At 48.2% G+C, this 17,214-nt stretch overlaps 1 protein-coding gene across 6 annotated transcripts in view; it reads left to right on the plus strand.

Moving 5' to 3' along the window:
• Positions 1-17,214, plus strand: part of PTK2B (protein tyrosine kinase 2 beta) — a 125,881-nt gene that overhangs the window by 49,895 nt on the left and 58,772 nt on the right. For 4 of the 6 annotated variants that reach the window (XM_086703745.1, XM_086703747.1, XM_086703743.1 and 1 more), the window contains exon 2: positions 14,518-14,758. In XM_086703745.1, coding sequence (XP_086559871.1) covers positions 14,555-14,758 — 204 coding nt within the window. In that variant the 5' untranslated portion in view covers positions 14,518-14,554. Of the gene's footprint in view, positions 1-14,517; positions 14,759-17,214 lie in introns of those variants that run through there. The other 2 variants (XM_086703746.1, XM_086703748.1) reach the window with 2 other exon arrangements.

Here is a 17,214-nt window from a genome sequence, read left to right on the forward strand (position 1 = left end):
TTTTTAAGTTTATTTATTTATTTTGAGAGAGAGAGAGAGAGAGCAGAGGAGAGGCAGAGAGAGAGAATTTCAAGTAGGCTCTGTGCTGTCAGTGTGGAGCCCCAAGCAGGTCTCAAACTCATGACCTGTGAGATAATGACCTGAGCCAAAACCAAGAGTCAGGCGCTTAACCAACTGAGCCACCCAGGCGCCCCAAGGGTAGGGTGATTCTTTATGTAAATGGACCTAACAGGATTCCTGTTGAAGGCTGGCCAGAGCCATCAAATATTACCTAGTGGATGGGGATGGGGTGGGGGCAGGAGATTTGATCAGATGTCAAGAGTAATCAGCTATAGAAGGTGGGGAATACTGGCTAAGCCTACCTAGCAGTATTCTTGCTAAAGATGGACTCCTTGAGGATAGAGGTAGAAGCTGAAGCTCAGGTCTTGTCGAGCAGTGGACCCAAAGGAACCCAACTGAAATCTGATCAAGGAGAGAGTCTCTGTGAATATATATACTGACATATGTGCACACAGCCAGGGTGAGGAAGCCATGGGACCAGGTGCTATTTGAGACCATGTTTCAGATCCAACAGTCTACTTTTTTAATAATTAGAATCCAGAATCTCAAAGCACAGTACCCTGGGAGTGTCTGGGGGCCAAGCAAGGCCTCCTTCACGGCCAGCCCTGGCCCCCACATCACTGCAGGGTGTAGGGGTAAAGAGACTTCACCTGGTGCCCATCTGGGCTCTGCCTGAGCCACAGCTCTGCTCTCTACTTGCTGTATGACCTTCGGGAGGTCACTCTGCTCAGCCTCACCTCCCTCATCTGTAGGATGAATGAGAACAGTACCTACTACCATTTAGGTGTGTTATTAGGGTCGATTGAACCGACTCAGTGTGCACATGAGGTGCTGGCCCAGGAAGGTCCAGGGAAGTGCTCTGCGTCAACTGCTGTTAGTTCCCGGAAGTGAGCCCTTGGTGGGCGTGCACAGGGGGAGGGAGGAAGGAGACACATGCTCAGGGTCTCAGGGCTGGAGAGGGAATCGGGGTCTCAGGTACACAGGTGCTGCCAATGCTCTGCTCTGTTAAGAGGACTGTCTACGGTTGAAGGTAACATTCTGTAGTCCCGGTGTTCTCTCGGCAGGTATATTGATATATCTCTCTACCCTATTCACCCCTAATCCTGATTGTGGAGAGGATCCAGAAATCTGGATTTCCGGGGACTGTCTGCCCTCTAGTCTAGCTTTGGGGCCGGGAGATTGGCCACTCTCTGGGCTATGCAAAGAGCACAGAAAGGAGGACCGTGTTGCGGGGGGAGGCAGAGATGGACAGTGGAAAGAGGGCTGCCTTCTATCTGTAGGGAAGCCACTGATTTTTTTTATACAGTAAAAGAACTTAACATCTTTTATCTATATGTCATTCTAAATGTAGATATATTTTTACGTCATTATAATCAGCATGTAAGCTTCATTCCCTGTCACTTAACATTTTTATACTAAGATTTTCATGCATCACCACTCATACTGCACTCATCACTGCTCATACTTTAATCATAGAGTTTATCATCATCGATATTGCCTAGAACCCCCCTAAGCATTGCTCTGAGGATTTCGTTCTGATTTTACTCTCTCACTGTTATAAATCACACAGGTATGAACATCTTTGTGCAAATGCTCTGTGATCTCCCCTTTTAGATATATGGGATGCTTTTCCCCAAGTTGGGTGACCAGGTCGGTACATTGAGTTGCTTTATATTTGACCAGCTCGGCTTCAGAAAGCCAGTTCTCAATCAACTCTGCCAGTTGTGACTGTTTCATTTCAAGGCCATAAACATACGACTTTATTATTTTTCTCCAGGTTTCTTGACTTAGTTAATAGATTTGTAGCGCTACCTCAAAGCTGTTTTTATTAGCATTTTTACCTGCCCAGGATTTCTCCAACTATTTTTAATTTCCTCAAGTATTTTCACACACAGGTGGCATCCTGCTTGCCTGATGGGGCATCTAAATAGCTCTTCTATCCAATTCGCAGGAAAATGAAAGCTGATTGCTACAGGGTACAGATGGGGGCCATGGTCATGTTTAATGGTTTTGATTTGTGTTTATATAAAGCAAATTTGTATACTGGATTTGTGAAGAGGAGCAGATTGGGGATTGGCAGGTGGAGAGGCTTGTTCGCGAAGATGTTTTAGCTGTTTTCAAGGTGGTCATAGACGAGGGGACAACTGTTGGAACTGGCTTTGTACTTTCTTGTGGGAAGAAAAGTGGGGGTGTTTTCTTTGTATTATTGATTTTTTTCCTGTTTATCAAATGTGCCATAAGAGATGACAAAGAAATAAAAGTTTACATAGCCATCATCATGATGCATGTTAATATATCCAAGGCTGGTGTTCCTTGGCTGGTGTTCTAGTTCCTGGCTAGAAACTAATGAGCTTACATGGAAGTTTTTGTTTGAGCAGAATACTGGGTCCACATAGAAAAGCAGTGTTCATCTGAGCTATCCTCTCTGCATGTGTGGAGACAAAGCCCAGAGTGGGGCGGTGGGGGGATTGCGGGGGGGGGGGGGGGGGGCTTGCTGAATGGATTTGAGCTGTAAGCACAAACTTGAATTTGTTGGGTTAAAGTGGGAAATCTGAGGTGCGCCTGGGTGGCTCAGTTGGTTAAGTGTCCGACTCTTGGTTTCAGCTCAGGTCATGATCTCCTGGTTCCTGTGCTGACAGCACTGAGCCTGCTTGGGATTCTCTCATTCTCTCTGACCCTGCCCCCCCCCTCTCTAAGTAAATAAATAAACTTTAAAAAAGAAGGGAAATCTGAGTTCTGGTCCTGCCTGTGCCACTTAACAAAGGCAAGCTGCTCAGTCACTTTTTCTCCTCCTCCAAATGGGAAGGACACCTGCTTTGGGAAATAACAAGATAGCAAGAGTGCAGATACTCTGCAAAGTGTGTGGTCCTGCAAATGTAAAGACCCTCTTCTCTCCTGTCTCTCTGTTGCAGTTTTTTCAATCCTTGACTTGGATGAGCGAGTAGGGTCTGCCTGTTGCATGGTCGGCCCTATAACCATTTGAAACCAGCAACGCTGTCCTCACTTCCCAGGACTCCACTCTCCCTTCCCTCCTGCATCATATGACAGAGTCCCCAGGGTCCCAGGGCTCTGCATATCCTCCCCCTAGAATGCAGCCCCTCAAACCCCCCGGCTGCCTGGGCCAGCAGTGCTGTTGATGTGGTCACGTCTACACAGAGCCCTGGGGAAAGTCACCACTCTTGTTTTAGGGATTTTCTAGTAGCCCCAAAATGCATTGATCTTTTTGGCAGCCATATCACAGTGACTAACAGTGAGCTCACAGATAACTTAAACCCCATTTTTTTAACCCGTGCTGTTGCTAAACCACATCTTCCTCATCCCAGCTTAGGGAAGATTATTTTTTCATTTTCGTGAAGAACTTCACATTTATCCCATTTCACCAGTTGTGTTTCATTACACTTGGCATGTCTTACCAACCTATGCAGATTTCAGGGGTCCTTTGTGGCCTGAAATTAAAGTCCAAATCTCTCCCACTCCTGTGTTTAACTTGGAGCTTCTTGTTTGATAACCACAAACTCCTTAATGCCAAATTAAAAGGTGTGAACAAGGGCCAATTAAAATAGCAATCGGTCCCCAAGTTAATAAAGACACTGGATCCTCGGTTGGTGGAGAAACCATTTGACAGATTATGAATTCACCTGCTTGTCATCTGCCCTCCTCATTAACCTCTCTTTTTTTTTAACGTTTATTTATTTTTGAGACAGAAAGAGACAGAGCATGAACGGGGGAGGGTCAGAGAGAGGGAGACACAGAATCTGAAACAGGCTCCAGGCTCTGAGCCATCAGCACAGAGCCCGATGCGGGGCTCGAACTCACAAACCGCGAGATCATGACCTGAGCTGAAGTCGGACGTTTAACCGACCGAGCCACCCAGGCGCCCCCTCATTAACCTCTTAAGAAAATGGGGGAAACCCAGTCAAATACCCAACTGAAGCATTGATTGGTCACAGTGCCAAATTTCCCTGCTCAACAGCCAACTCTGTAACGCACACAGACAGGGAAAGGAGATTCGCTGGAGTGGAAGGCTGGGAGGAAAGGAAAAAGTTGAGATCATTCCTCAAAGTGGAGAAGCTGGAGAAGAATTTAGCTTCAGGTTAGAGATGACAAAGAATGTGGTTTTGAAAGCTACACCCTTTAAGAGGTTGGACAGTAACAGAAGCCCCTTGGAGGGAAACACACATCTGAAAACCCTGTGCTTCTGCGCACCTTGTATATTGCTATCTCCGGGTGCCGGTGGTGAGGCTGCAGGGCCAGACCCCGAGGGTCGAGGGTCAGAAGCAGCTGGAGGCAAGTCCTGTGAAATGTGACTCTGAAATCTGCACACCCCTCACCCCCGCCGCATCTGTCTGAACCACTGTCCAGGCAGTGGTGTGCCGGAACCAGCTCTCACAAGCTGACAGCACCCATTCCTCCCCTAATCCACTTTCAGCAAAGCCACATGGGCAACTGGCAATCAGCCATGGAAGCATTTACACCGGGGAAATTGGCAAATGCTACCAATCAGGTCACCTTTTCGCTGCATTACCAGTTCTGAAACGCTTACCGGGGCCTCATCCGGACTGCCCTGCTGCCTCCCAGCTCACACCTGTGCTTCGTCCTATGACCAGCATCATATAAATATACATATTTTAACGTGTATTTATTTGGGGGGGGGGAGGGGGAGAGAGAGGAGGGCAGAGGATCCCGAAGCGGGCTCTGCACAGCCAGCAAGCAAGGCTCAAACCCACAAACCATGAGATCATGACCTGAGCCGATGTCAGACGCCTAACCGACCGAGCCACCCGGGCGCCCCCAGAATTATATATTTTAAATAACAATCTGCTTCTCCACAGGGCAAAGTTCAAATTCCTTAGCACGTTGCCACCATCTCCTCTCATTTCCCAACACCCCTCGCCACCCTCCTCACCAGCCCTGTGTTATGTAATGCGGTTTCCCGATCGTCCTGAGATCCTGGGGCCCCCATAGGCAAGTGGTCTTCTGGGCTCCTCAAGCGGACAAACATGGACCCCTGTCAGATCCCATATCACGCTGTGCCTAGTTTGTGTTTATCTCTTTCCTCTTGACCAGATTATGAATCTCTGCTGGACAGGGACCCTCTTCCTTCTTCTGGAGCCTGGCATGGCCCCGAAAACATAGGAAGGCAGAAATGGGGGGAGGAGCAGAAGGGAAGACCAGGAGAGGGGAGGGAGGAAGGAAGGAAAGGTGGGGGAGGGGGAAGGGAGGATTGGGAGGAGGGAAGGGGAAGGGAGGAAGGAGAGACAAAAGTAGCCACAGCCACTCATGAACTGGCCTACAAGGAGCAAGGTTGGGGAAAGCAGTGGAGCCCAGAGGCCACACAGGAGGTAAGCAGAATCTGCCTAGCTCTAGGGATCAAAGTCCTTGAACTAGTGAAAAGAACAGTAAGGGAGACAGGGTCATGAGTCTCTGTTGTCCCTTGGGTGGGGACAACCCACCCCTCTGTTTTCCCCCCCCCCGGCTGACAGCCAGCCCCACATCAGCGGGCCTCTGGGCTGGCAGGTGCTGGCAACAGAATGATCCCGAGTGGGTGATGTGGGGGGGGGGACGGCGAGCTGCAAATGTGTAGAGCCTCAAGAAATGCTTTTTGAATTACATTGAATTATAGCTGGGGATAATCACAACCTTTCTGGTTCCTTCCTTAGAGAGGTGACGGGGAGGGATGCTTGGAGCTGAGGGGAAGGGATTAACCAAGTAACTGATTGGGCGGTCCCAGAGTGGGCACGGCGCTGGCCCCTCGGGAACCGGGGCTGAAAGGGCCTAGGCTCGGAGGGGGGGAGTGTGCTGCGTGGCACCAGCAGGGCCCGACTTGCCCAGAAATGCAGGCCTGGCTCCCTGAGACTGCAAGGTCACTGCCAATTAGTTAAGTGGCTGCTCTCCGCAGGCCTTTGCAGAGGAAAGGCATGTGTTCCCCATTCCGTTGATGTGGAAACAGCAAGAGGAAGTGACTCAGAGACAGAGTGGAAATAAAACGTGTGTCTCATGACATTCTGGCTTCTGCTAGATCCAAGGGGCTTATGTTGTGACTGTCTCCCATGAGGCTTCCTTCCATGCTTCTGTGGTGTTGTCAGGACAGTCGATGGCCCTACGTGCGTGCAAAGAGTGGGAGGTAGGGGTGATCCCTTCAGGTGGGCAGGTGGCTGGAGGAAGGTGGGTGTTGGCGAAAAGGCAGCCTCAGAGCAGTGGAGACAGAAGGGGCTGATCCTGGACTCACTAGGCCAGGCTAATGTTTTACAAGGAGAGACTGGTATTGGGTTTCTGATCCTGTCTTCTGCCAAGTCACAGGCACTTAAAAAATACATGTGCCAGGGAGTTTACAGAGGTAACCTCTGATTCTCCAGAAAATTCTGCAGGATAGGTAGTGTCAGCCTCATAAAACAAAAGAGGAAACTGAAGCTTAGCAAGGTGACCTTGTCCAGATCACGCAGCTGGTAAATGGCAGAGACTTAAGGCCACCATGTTGCCCGACTCTGAAGTGCATTGTGAATAATGCCCCAGACTTAAATGGCATGACAGCCTCAAGGACATGAGTTTTAAGCCTAGATCTGATGAGTCAGGTGAGTGTGCCTTCTCCCTGATATCATGCAATGGTCTCTCTCCATGCTCCCTCAGATCACGGGCAGAACTTGCAATCCTCGAGAGAAGGATTTTACCCTCAGGACTCCCAGCATTCGTTCTGACATCTGGTTCTCTGAGAAGCCAAGCTCAATGTCATTCGCCAAAGACTATCCTTGTCACTTGATGAAAAAACGAGCATTGGAAAACCAACAAAGGTAGAAAGGCGTAATGTTAGAATAAAAGACAGCCCTTCAAAAATTATCCATTGGGCTTTATGATGGATTCTCTAGAGGGTCCTAATTTTTCCCATTTTGCCATGGGCACTGGCATCAAAGGCCATCATCCACCTACCTGCTCCTGCTTGGGAACTCCAACCCCTCTGGACTGATGTCTTCAGGCCTCAGAGCCAGTTGGTGGCAGAGCTGGCTACTACCCCCTAAGCATGGTGGTGGCAGGACGTGACGCCAGCCCTCTAGTCTTTGGCAGGTGACATTGAAGCTTGACCTCTCAGAGAACCAGACGTGAGAGTGGATGCTGAGAGTCCTGAGGGTAAAATGCATAGTCTTGAGGATTAGAAGTCCTGCCCATGATCTGAGGGAGCATGGATTGGGGACCGTTAGTCGGAACAGTGGCATGATGTCAGAGAGAAGGTACACACATCTGACTCATTTGACCCTGGGTTTAAAACTCATGTGCTTGGGGGCGCCTGGGTGGCTCAGTCGGTTGAGCGACCGACTTCGGCTCATGTCATGATCTCAGTTTGTGAGTTTGAGCCCCGTGTCGGGCTCTGTGCTGACAGCTCAGAGTCTGGACCCTGCTTCTGATTCTGTGTCTCCCTCTCTCTCTGCCCCTCCGCCACTCATGCTCTGTCTCTCTCTGTCTCAAAATTAAATAAACATTAAAAAAAAAAAAACTCATGTGCTTGGAGCTGCCATGCCATGCAAGTCTGGGGCATTACTCACAATGGACTTCAGAGTGAGGCAACATGGTGGCCTGAAGTGTTTGCTGCTTACCAGCTGTGTGATCTGGACAAGGTCCTCTCGCTAGGCCTCAGTTTCCCTTTTGGGGGGTATGAAGCTATCATTACCTATCCTGCAGAATTTTCTGGAGAATCAGAGATCACTTACATAAATTCCTGGCACACAGTATGTGTCCAATAAAGACGTATGGTTCCGCTCCAACGTCTTCAAGGGCAACGTTGTATTTTTCTGTGATACTGATGCCTGTGACCCTGTCAGCTTCCCCTGCCAGGAACACAGCCCTGGGCACAGTGGTAACCCAGAGGCTCTGAAGGGATTTAAACCCTGCTTCAGGACCCCATCCTTTCAGCAGGTGAATGTCTTGCCATTCAGGAAGAGTATCATTAATTTTCTTCCTGACGACTTCAGGGACTCAGAGATTATGCAGGTTCCCGTACTACCCTTTACAGGTTTGGGCCAAGGCATTCTTTTAGCCAATCAAAACCTTTCCTGTTTTAATTTGAGCGCATTTCCTTGTGTTTGTTATTCTTTGACTTGGATTTGGGCAGATCTGGGTTGGGAGGCACGCTGGAGCCCGTGATGGCTCAGGTCCAGAGTTTCCACGGGTGCCGGAGGAACTTCTCTCCTCTCACACTGCTCACAGGGGCTGGGGCAGGGATGAGATGCAGGGAGGGATTACCAGGCTGGGGGGAGGGGGCCAGGTCTTGACTGGAAGAAGGGACAGCACTTTTGGCTCACAGGTTGAGAGACAAAGGATTTAAGGATCATCAAAATACAGAGACAAGCTAGTGATGAGAAATTCAAGTAATCAGGCAAGAGCTGGAGAAATAGACAAGTTCAGTTGTCAGAAACAGGAGCTACAGTCAGTGGGTTACTCTCATATCTCCCAACTCTGTGTTCAGTGACACATGTTGGTGGCTTGAAATCAGCCATAGTGGGAATATTTACACCGTGGAAATTGGCCAATGCTGCAAATCTGAATTTACACACACACACACACACACACACACACACACACACACCTCTCCCCATGAGCCTTTGGAAGGGGGAACAAGATATGGGGACTACAGATAGTCAGACAAGGTTTTAGGAAATAGGCAAATGATAACCATGATGATAAAGCCTTTCATTTGCACTCAGCTTTATTGCTTATGATGAATTTTCATTTACATGTTTGCACTTTGTCCTCACAAACTTTCTATAAGGCAAACAGAGCAGGGAGCATTACCCCCATTTTACAGGTGAGGAAAAGGAGGCCAAGAGAGGTTAAGGAGCTTGCCCAGGGTTTTAAAACTGGCCAGAAAATGAGCTGGAACTGACAAGAAGAGAAACTCGCACGTGATGTTGAGAGCTATGTTCTCCAAGACCCTGAAGGCAGGTGGCTGACGATTCCTTACATCACACCTTTCAGTTACTCTGCTTCAGGGAGTTTTGGGGGGATCCCTTGGCAGTCCATTGCAGATCAGCGCTGACAGATGGGAGTTTGGGGTGCCCTTGAGGAAGTTTCCATGTGTCAGTGGAGATGTGGTACCACCTTTCTGGGCCTGCGTCTTTTGACCAAACACGTGAGTCCCCTCTGGAGACTCTCACAACTGAGACCAAGCTTGGGGAGGTGATGCTCCTTAAGCTGGAGGACCTCAGGATTCTTCACAGACTGAGGATATTCAATGCCAAGTTGACACATTCCTCCTCACATGGAGTTTGTGCCAACGTCAGTAATATCAAGAGATACTACCTTTTTCAAAGGCAGATGGGAAAGTGCGAAAAACTTTGTACTTGAATTCAGATCTGCTCTGGGATCCAAGTTTGTTACTCAACAAGCAGGAATCCTTGACCAGATGGCTTAAAACTTTCTTATGTTTTCTCATCTGTAAAATGGGCGTACTCATCCATGCCCATCTCCAAGGAGATGCTTAAGTATAAAGCACTTACATTCTTGGAATAAATATCTGGAGGATACTCCTGCAAAGGATTAAAGGCAGACCTGCAGGACTTAGCTCCAGCTGAAGGGAGAAGTAGATCCTGAGTGACTGAAATGGTTTTACAGAAGCATTTCAACAAGAGCCATGTTGACCACTAGAAATGATGGCTCCTAAACCAAAGGCCTGGAAAAACTGACGAAGATAAGAAACCAGGGTCCTCGAGGCATGTTGGTGGTGGCCAATGCATCAGTCTGGGTGGGCTGTGTTCAGTCAGATGTAGACTATGAATGTTTCTCTTTGCTCAGGGCAGAGGTGGAGGCTGGCTCCTGAACGGGCTGGTCGCTGCCCAGTCAGTCTGGGTAATGGGGGTCAACTATCCAGCTGTGGTTTCTCATCATTCCACTTTTTTCTGAATAGACTTTGTTATTATTATTTTTTTTGGCACAGTTTTATGTTCACAGCAAAGCTGAGAGGAAGGGGCAGAGATTTCCCATATACCCCCACCCACACTCATGCACAGCCTCCCCCACTATGGCTGTCCCCCCACCAGAGTGGTACATTTACTATGACAGGCTTCACATCACCACCACCCCCGGCATCCATAATTTACGTTAGGGTTCACTCTTGACGTTATACACTCCATGAGTTTGGACAAATGTATAATGGTAGATACACATCATTATAATATCACACAGAGTATCTGCAGTGCCTTAAAGTCCTCTGTATTCCGCCTGTACATCTCTTCTTTCCCCCAGCCCCTGGCGGCCACTGATCTTTCTACTGTCTCTGTAGTTTTGCCTTTTGCAGAATGGCATATAGTGGAAATCAAACAGTGTGTACCCTTTTCAGATGGGCTTCTTTCAGTTAGATGCATTTAAGTTTCCTCCCCGTCTCCTTGTGGCTTGATAGAGCCTATCTTTTTAGCACTGAATAATATCCCATCGTCTGGATGTACCACAGATTATTTACCCATTCACCTACTGAAGGCCATCTTGGTTGCTTCTGAGTTTTGGTGTTATGAATAAAGCTGCTATAAACATCCATGTGTAGGTTTTTGTGTGGACATAAGTTTTCAACTCCTTTGGGTAAATACTAAGGAGCACTATTGCTGGATCGTATGGTAAGAATATGTTTAGTTTTGTAAGAAACCATCCAACTGTCTTCCAAAGTTTGCACCAACAATGAACAAGAGGTTCCTTTTGCTCCGTGTCCTGATCACATGCTTCCAGCCTCTTGGCTGCTCCAATTTAAAAGCACCACATTTCATTGACTGATGGCAGCTGCATACGTTTGATTTTTTTTTTATGTTTATTTATTAGTTTTGAGAAATAGAGAGAGCACAAGCGGGGGAGGGGCAGAGGGAGCCGGAAACACAATGCGGAGCAGGCTCCAGACTCTGAGCTGTCACACAGAGCCCGAGGCGAGGCTCGAGCTCACAACCAAGGAGACCATGACCTGAGCCATGGCGGTCTAATCCCTTCCTCACCAAGCACCTCCCCCCCACCACCCACCGCCAGACTTGCCCTGGCCTCTGTCCCATGCAAAGATTTCTAACTCACCTGCTCTATCTCTGCGCCTTCTTCTGCCTGTCAGAAAGGGCTCCTCTGCTTCACTCTTAACTTCAGCCAATGGCTCACAGAATATGTGAAAATGGGGGTGCCCAGGTTGCACCAGATCTTTTGCATTTTACTGACATGCTATTTCTACTTGGCTATTCTGTCTCCAATTCTTCCCCCATGTTGCAGGGAGTCCCTGGGGCATCCCCTGTGTGCTCACTGGCACCAGCACCCTTTGGATGAGAGTGCTGTGTGGGCCAGGGGGTATCTCCTGAAAGGCAGCCCACCCCCTTCATCGTGGACGCCCGGAAGCCAGGCGTTGTGACCTATAGATGTGGGCGTAGCCCTTCTCCCCAGCTCAGAATCCATGTCCCCACTAGGCAACATGACAGCACTGATTGTGCCCCTGGTTTCCAAATGGCTTCTGGAATACAGGCCCTTTGACTTCCATCCAGTCCACGGGGATGGACACCGTGTGCCACTCCATTTCCTTCTTACCCCAACACCTGTTTTACAAAACTGCATCATGAAGCCCCTACCTGAACACTAGTCTATACGAATAGATACCCAGTGGTCATGGGGCCCCTGGCTAAATAGACACAGCATTTCCTGAATCTGGGACCTGTTATGTGTATGCCTACTGCTGTGTGTGTGTGTGTCTCCATGACTAGAGTGTATGCTCTTTAGGGGCACACCTTCCCTCCTCTTCATATCCTGTAGCAGATCTGTCATTGTCCCATCTAATAGCCCCTTGGGCCTTGACATTCCAATATTCTCCTGCTTACTTCTGCCTACCAACATTTGCATCTTTTTGCCTGCGACTTTCTCTGGCTCCCGGGTCTGCTCTGCCCTTGTGTAGAACTGGCTGGCAATGCTAGGAATGACGTCTGTAAGAAAAGGTGTATAAAAAAAAAAAAAAAGAGGTTAGAGTGGGAGAGAACCAAACCATAAGAGACTCTTAAAAACTGAGAACAGGTGCGCCTGGGTGGCGCAGTCGGTTAAGCGTCCGACTTCAGCCAGGTCACGATCTCGCGGTCCATGAGTTCGAGCCCCGCGTCAGGCTCTGGGCTGATGGCTCAGAGCCTGGAGCCTGTTTCCGATTCTGTGTCTCCCTCTCTCTCTGCCCCTCCCCCGTTCATGCTCTGTCTCTCTCTGTCCCAAAAATAAATAAATGTTGAAAAAAAAAAAATTAAAAAAAAAAAAAACTGAGAACAAACTGAGGGTTGATGGGGGATGGGAGGGAGAGGAGGGTGGATGATGAGTATTGAAGAGGGCATCTTTTGGGATGAGCACTGGGTGTTGTATGGAAACCAATCTGACAATAAATTTCATATATTAAAAAAAAAAAAGAAAAGGTGTATAAATACCCCCAATCCTCCTCCCTGCCCCTCCATTGGTGGAGCAGGTCCACGGCACGTCTACAGCATGTCCCAGCTCCCAGAGTCCCCAGCAGGACTGCACTGCAGCTGCCTTAGTGACAACTCCATTGACAACCCTCCTTTGGCTGTCTTCCCTTCCCTACCATGCATTTCCCATTCCCTCAAAGGGCTTCCCAGGGTTGCCTCTCAAGCTATTTCCTATGGACACCTTGTTGAGAGTATGGGGGAAATGGAGGTTCATGCACAGCACATACCAGAGTATTTGCACACAGGACATGTTCAGTGGATATTTATTGAAAAATAGCAGAGGGACACCTGGGTGGCTCAGTCGGTAAAGCATCTGACTTCAGTTCAGGTCATGATCTCATGGTTCATGAGTTTGAGCCCCGCGCTCTGTCCCACAGCTTCATATCCTCCATCCCCTGGCTCTCTGCTCCCCCTCCACTCTCATTCTCTCTCCCTCTCTCTCAAAATTATAAATAAATAAACATTTAAAAAAAGGAAAATGGCATGGATACTTCTAGAATATACATACTAGCCTCTAAAATAAAGGAGACTGGATATTCTTTTCTCCTTCTGTCTTGTCTCAAATTCTGGCTGCCCTTGAGGACTGAGACTGGTGTTCTGCCCATTGTCTGGCCACCCCTGATGGAAGGGACATGCCCTGCTTTTCCCTCGTCCTCACAGCATCTCCTTCGTGCCCTCATGATACACACTGCCTAAAGGGACAAGTCCTTAAAGCCAATGACTGTCAACATCTTCCCTGCTAGTGTCCAGCACTGTGTGAATGGATTACCATGACTTTGGTTCCGCTTCTAAAATCTTGCCTCCACATTTGTGTTTTCACATCGCCAGTTCCATTCTTTTGCCCCCAACTGCTGGTCTAAAAACGTCCCCCTAGAATTACAGTGTCTTGTTAGAGGGGAGATAATTTTTCTGTAAGAATTAGTTCAGAATGAGAGCTAAGGTTAGTCGAGAAAGGTGGCTCCCGGCCCAGGCTAAATGTTAGAAAAATCCTTGGAAACTTAAAAATGCCAGATCTCCCCACAAGCCAACTCAGTGGCCATCTCTGGGCACAGAGCCGGATTTAGGCTTTCTTAAAAAGCTTCCTAGGGGATCCTAATGCGGAGCCAAGGTTGACACCACCAGCCTGCAGATAAAACTTGCATTGTTTCCTTGGGGTGTTCCTGCTTTAGAGCAATGAGAAGTAAACCCTATAGGGTTGTGTTGGATCAAGAGGACAGGAGCTATTTTGCAGGGACTCAGAGAGAGCTCAAGATTCCTAGGATTCTCACAGTCTATGGAAGTGTTGACCAAACTGTCATCCAAACTGGGCTGGATCTTCTAGGGTCCCAGCCCAGTCCTCTCCCACCTGGCAGAGGACCTCCCACATTGAACTGTGGGAGTGCTATTCCTCTTGAATTCTCCTGTGTGCAATGAACCATGTGCTGTATGATGAGTTCCTGTGGGACTGAGGCCTCCTGACCAGGAAGTTCGGGTTGGCAGCTGCGGGTGGGGGCAGACAATGCCATCAGCTCATGGACGGGCCCCCCACCTGGGTCCTTTCCTGCCTTCTCCATTGAGGCTCCCTCCGGGCCACCCATTCTCCGATTCTGCTTCTTCTCTTGTCCCTGTTTCTCTCCTGCTATTTTCTACTGTCTCGCTCTTTGCTTTTTCTGCTCAGCTGTGCCTTGGAACCATGCTGTGGCCGCCTCCTCCCGCAGCTGCGCTTGCAAAATGTGGGCCTCTTGCCTGGAGTCAGTGTGGGAGGAGAAATGTGATGGAGAGAGGGGCTTCTAGAAGAGAATGCTCTCAGCCCGGGAACTCAAGGTCCCGGGGTTTTATACCCGGATGTTGATGCAAACTGCTCCTTTGTGTTTCAGCTTCCCCCAGTCAATAAAGCTGGATGCCTTTAAGGGGAGTTTTTGAGAATAGGAGCAAGTGTGGTTTGCTGGGTCCTGGAGCTTGGTGGGTGCCGTCCCTGGGGCATGAGGCATGGGGGCCTACTCGGACTCATTTCGGGGCTGTCCCTCTGCTGTCTCCACAGGACTGAGATGTGCCGGTCCTAGCTGCCGCTTGAGAGAATGTCTGGGGTGTCCGAGCCCCTGAGCCGAGTGAAGGTGGGCACGTTACGTCGGCCTGAAGGCCCCCCAGAGCCCATGGTGGTGGTGCCAGTAGATGTGGAAAAGGAAGACGTGCGGATCCTCAAGGTGTGCTTCTATAGTAACAGCTTCAACACCGGGAAGAACTTCAAGTTGGTTAAATGCACTGTGCAGACAGAGATCCAGGTAAGTGTGGCGGGCTCTATCCAATCGTCTGCCTCTGGTCTGTCTGTCCCCTTCTGGGGCAGCTGAACAGCCCTCCTTCAGCCTAGCAGGCTCTCCTGTGTCCACTCTCTGGGATGGGGACACCAGGAGAGACACTCTCAGCCTGTAACACCAGCTCCCCTCCCTGGGGGTCTGCAACCAAGTTCACTGGGGGGACAGATTTTATAGTCTTCATTTGAACCCAAGATCATTTGCCTTATCTTTAATTCATCTCATTTCAACTTATTGAATATTTGTCACATTTGAAGCCCTGCAAGGGACATAAGAGCCTCCATCCTCAAGGAGTATACACTCTGACAGAATTGGGGTTAGAGATACATGCAAGTGATGACATTGAAAATTGAACAAAAATGGTGTAAGACATATGCTTAGCGCTTAGAGAAAGGAGGTTGGAGGATGATAATGAACTACAGATGCCCTAGACCAGGTGGATGGTTGTCAGGCCCTTTCCAAGACAAGGCTTCAATTGGCTCATTCTCATCCAGGGTCATGGAGCCTCTTTTGCAGGTGTGGGTGCCCACCATCATCCAGGCACCTAGATGCCAGGAAGCCAGTTTACCTTAAGCAGATGTATAAGAACTTGTCGTCAAAGGCAGACCTACAGTACCCTAATTTTAAACACATGCATTTATAGAACAATTACTTTGTACAGCCTATATCCATCCCTCAACACACATTATCTCATTGAATCCTCCCAAGAACCCCATGAGATAGATACACTGAGGATATCCCTTTTCACTGCCCAGTGTATCCCTTTCTGATGATGCAAAAGAAAGCCAGATTGGTTTTCAAAAGGTGCCTTGGTGGGTTTGTCATTTGAACAAAGGAAACACAGGACTTTGGGGAAAACTAACCAGCTTTGAGAAAGCTGGATGAACTCTTTCCAATCCCTTCATCCCCGATCCTTCCCCTGTCCCAAAAGTCAGTATCCCCCAAACTCAGTGTCTCTTCTAGTTGGTGCTGGAAGCAGCCACTCCACATTTTTCTCCTTACCTGCCTCTGTCTATTACAGCACAAGCTATGTTTCAATACACCAGAGCAGAATGTAATTGATTGAGTCACTGCCTTGGCCAGTTAGCACAGTTGATCACGGTTCAGTTATTCCCTGTGCTCCCTGTAACTGATTTGAAAGTGCTTTGTTTGCTCATCTTATGGTTCCAGAAATGTAGGTAGTGTTGTGTCCTCAGAATAAGCGCTGGGTACCTTCTTCCAGGGAGGTGTTTTCATATCTCCTTAACTACCTGCTTCTTGAGACTTCCTTTGGGTATATTATCTTTGCAGTTGGCTGATGTCATCCACTGTGGGTTTTACTAGTTTAATTTTCAGAAGTTAACCTGCCCTCTGAGTTTGGAGGGGGTGGGGCACCTCCTTGCCCTTTACACTGAAAACCTAAGAGCATCTGATTGGTCTAGATTAGGACTTGTTCTACAGAGTTATAGTGAAAAGGGACACCAAAAGATAGGTACTTTCCAACAGTAGGGAAGAGCAAGAACAAAAGCAGGAAGGCTGCTAAATAGTGAGTAGTTCAGTTGGGGTAATATGTGTAATATTTTGAAAAGTGTCAAAGTTAAGATCAGAAAGGAAAGTTGATGGCAGTTAAGGGAGGGCTTAGAATGTCAGGCTGAGAAATTTGGACTTGGACAGGCACTAGGGAGAAACACAAAGTTTTTAAGCAAGAGAGGAGCTATCCTGGAGCTGATGATGTGCTGAGTGCATAAGGGGAAAAAAAAAAAAAAAAAAAAAAAAATATATATATATATATATATATATATATATATATATATATATAGTGGGACTATAGAAAAGAAAATGGGACCCAAGCCTAAGAAGAATGGCTAGTACTCAAGGCATTATCTGGGTGTGAGAGCAAAGGTAAAGAAGAACAAAGAAAGAAGTGATGGCCTTCTAGGAATTTATGTCCAAGCCTTAGATTTGCCTATTTCCAATCTGCCCTGCAGGTAAAATGGCACCTGCTTATTGCAAACAGCCATGGCTTTAAAGCCAATTTGGGGCGCCTGGGTGGCTCAGTCGGTTGAGCATCCGACTTTGGCTCAGGTCATGATCTTGTGGTTTGTGAGTTCGAGCCCCACGTTGAGCTCTGTGCTGATGCCTCAGAGCCTGGAGCTTGCTTTGGATTCTGTGTCTCCGTCTCTCTCTGTCCCTCCCCTGCTCATGCTCTGTCTCTCTCTGTCTCAAAAATAAATAAAACATTAAAAAAAAATTTATTTTAAGCCAACTAGACCCTGAGCCAGAGACGACTCCTCCTTTATAGGTTATATGACCTTAGGCCCAATACTTAACCAACCTGACTTCAGTCTCCTCACTTGGGGATTATGCCCACCTTAGTTTTGTAAGAACCGAAATGGTAGATGAGAAAAACCTATCAGACAGTAGGAGCTCGATCATTGGAAGCTACT

This window comes from Puma concolor, chromosome B1, assembly GCF_028749965.1.
Source record: "Puma concolor isolate L17-30 chromosome B1, mPumCon1.1.hap2, whole genome shotgun sequence".
NCBI lineage: Eukaryota > Metazoa > Chordata > Mammalia > Carnivora > Felidae > Puma > Puma concolor.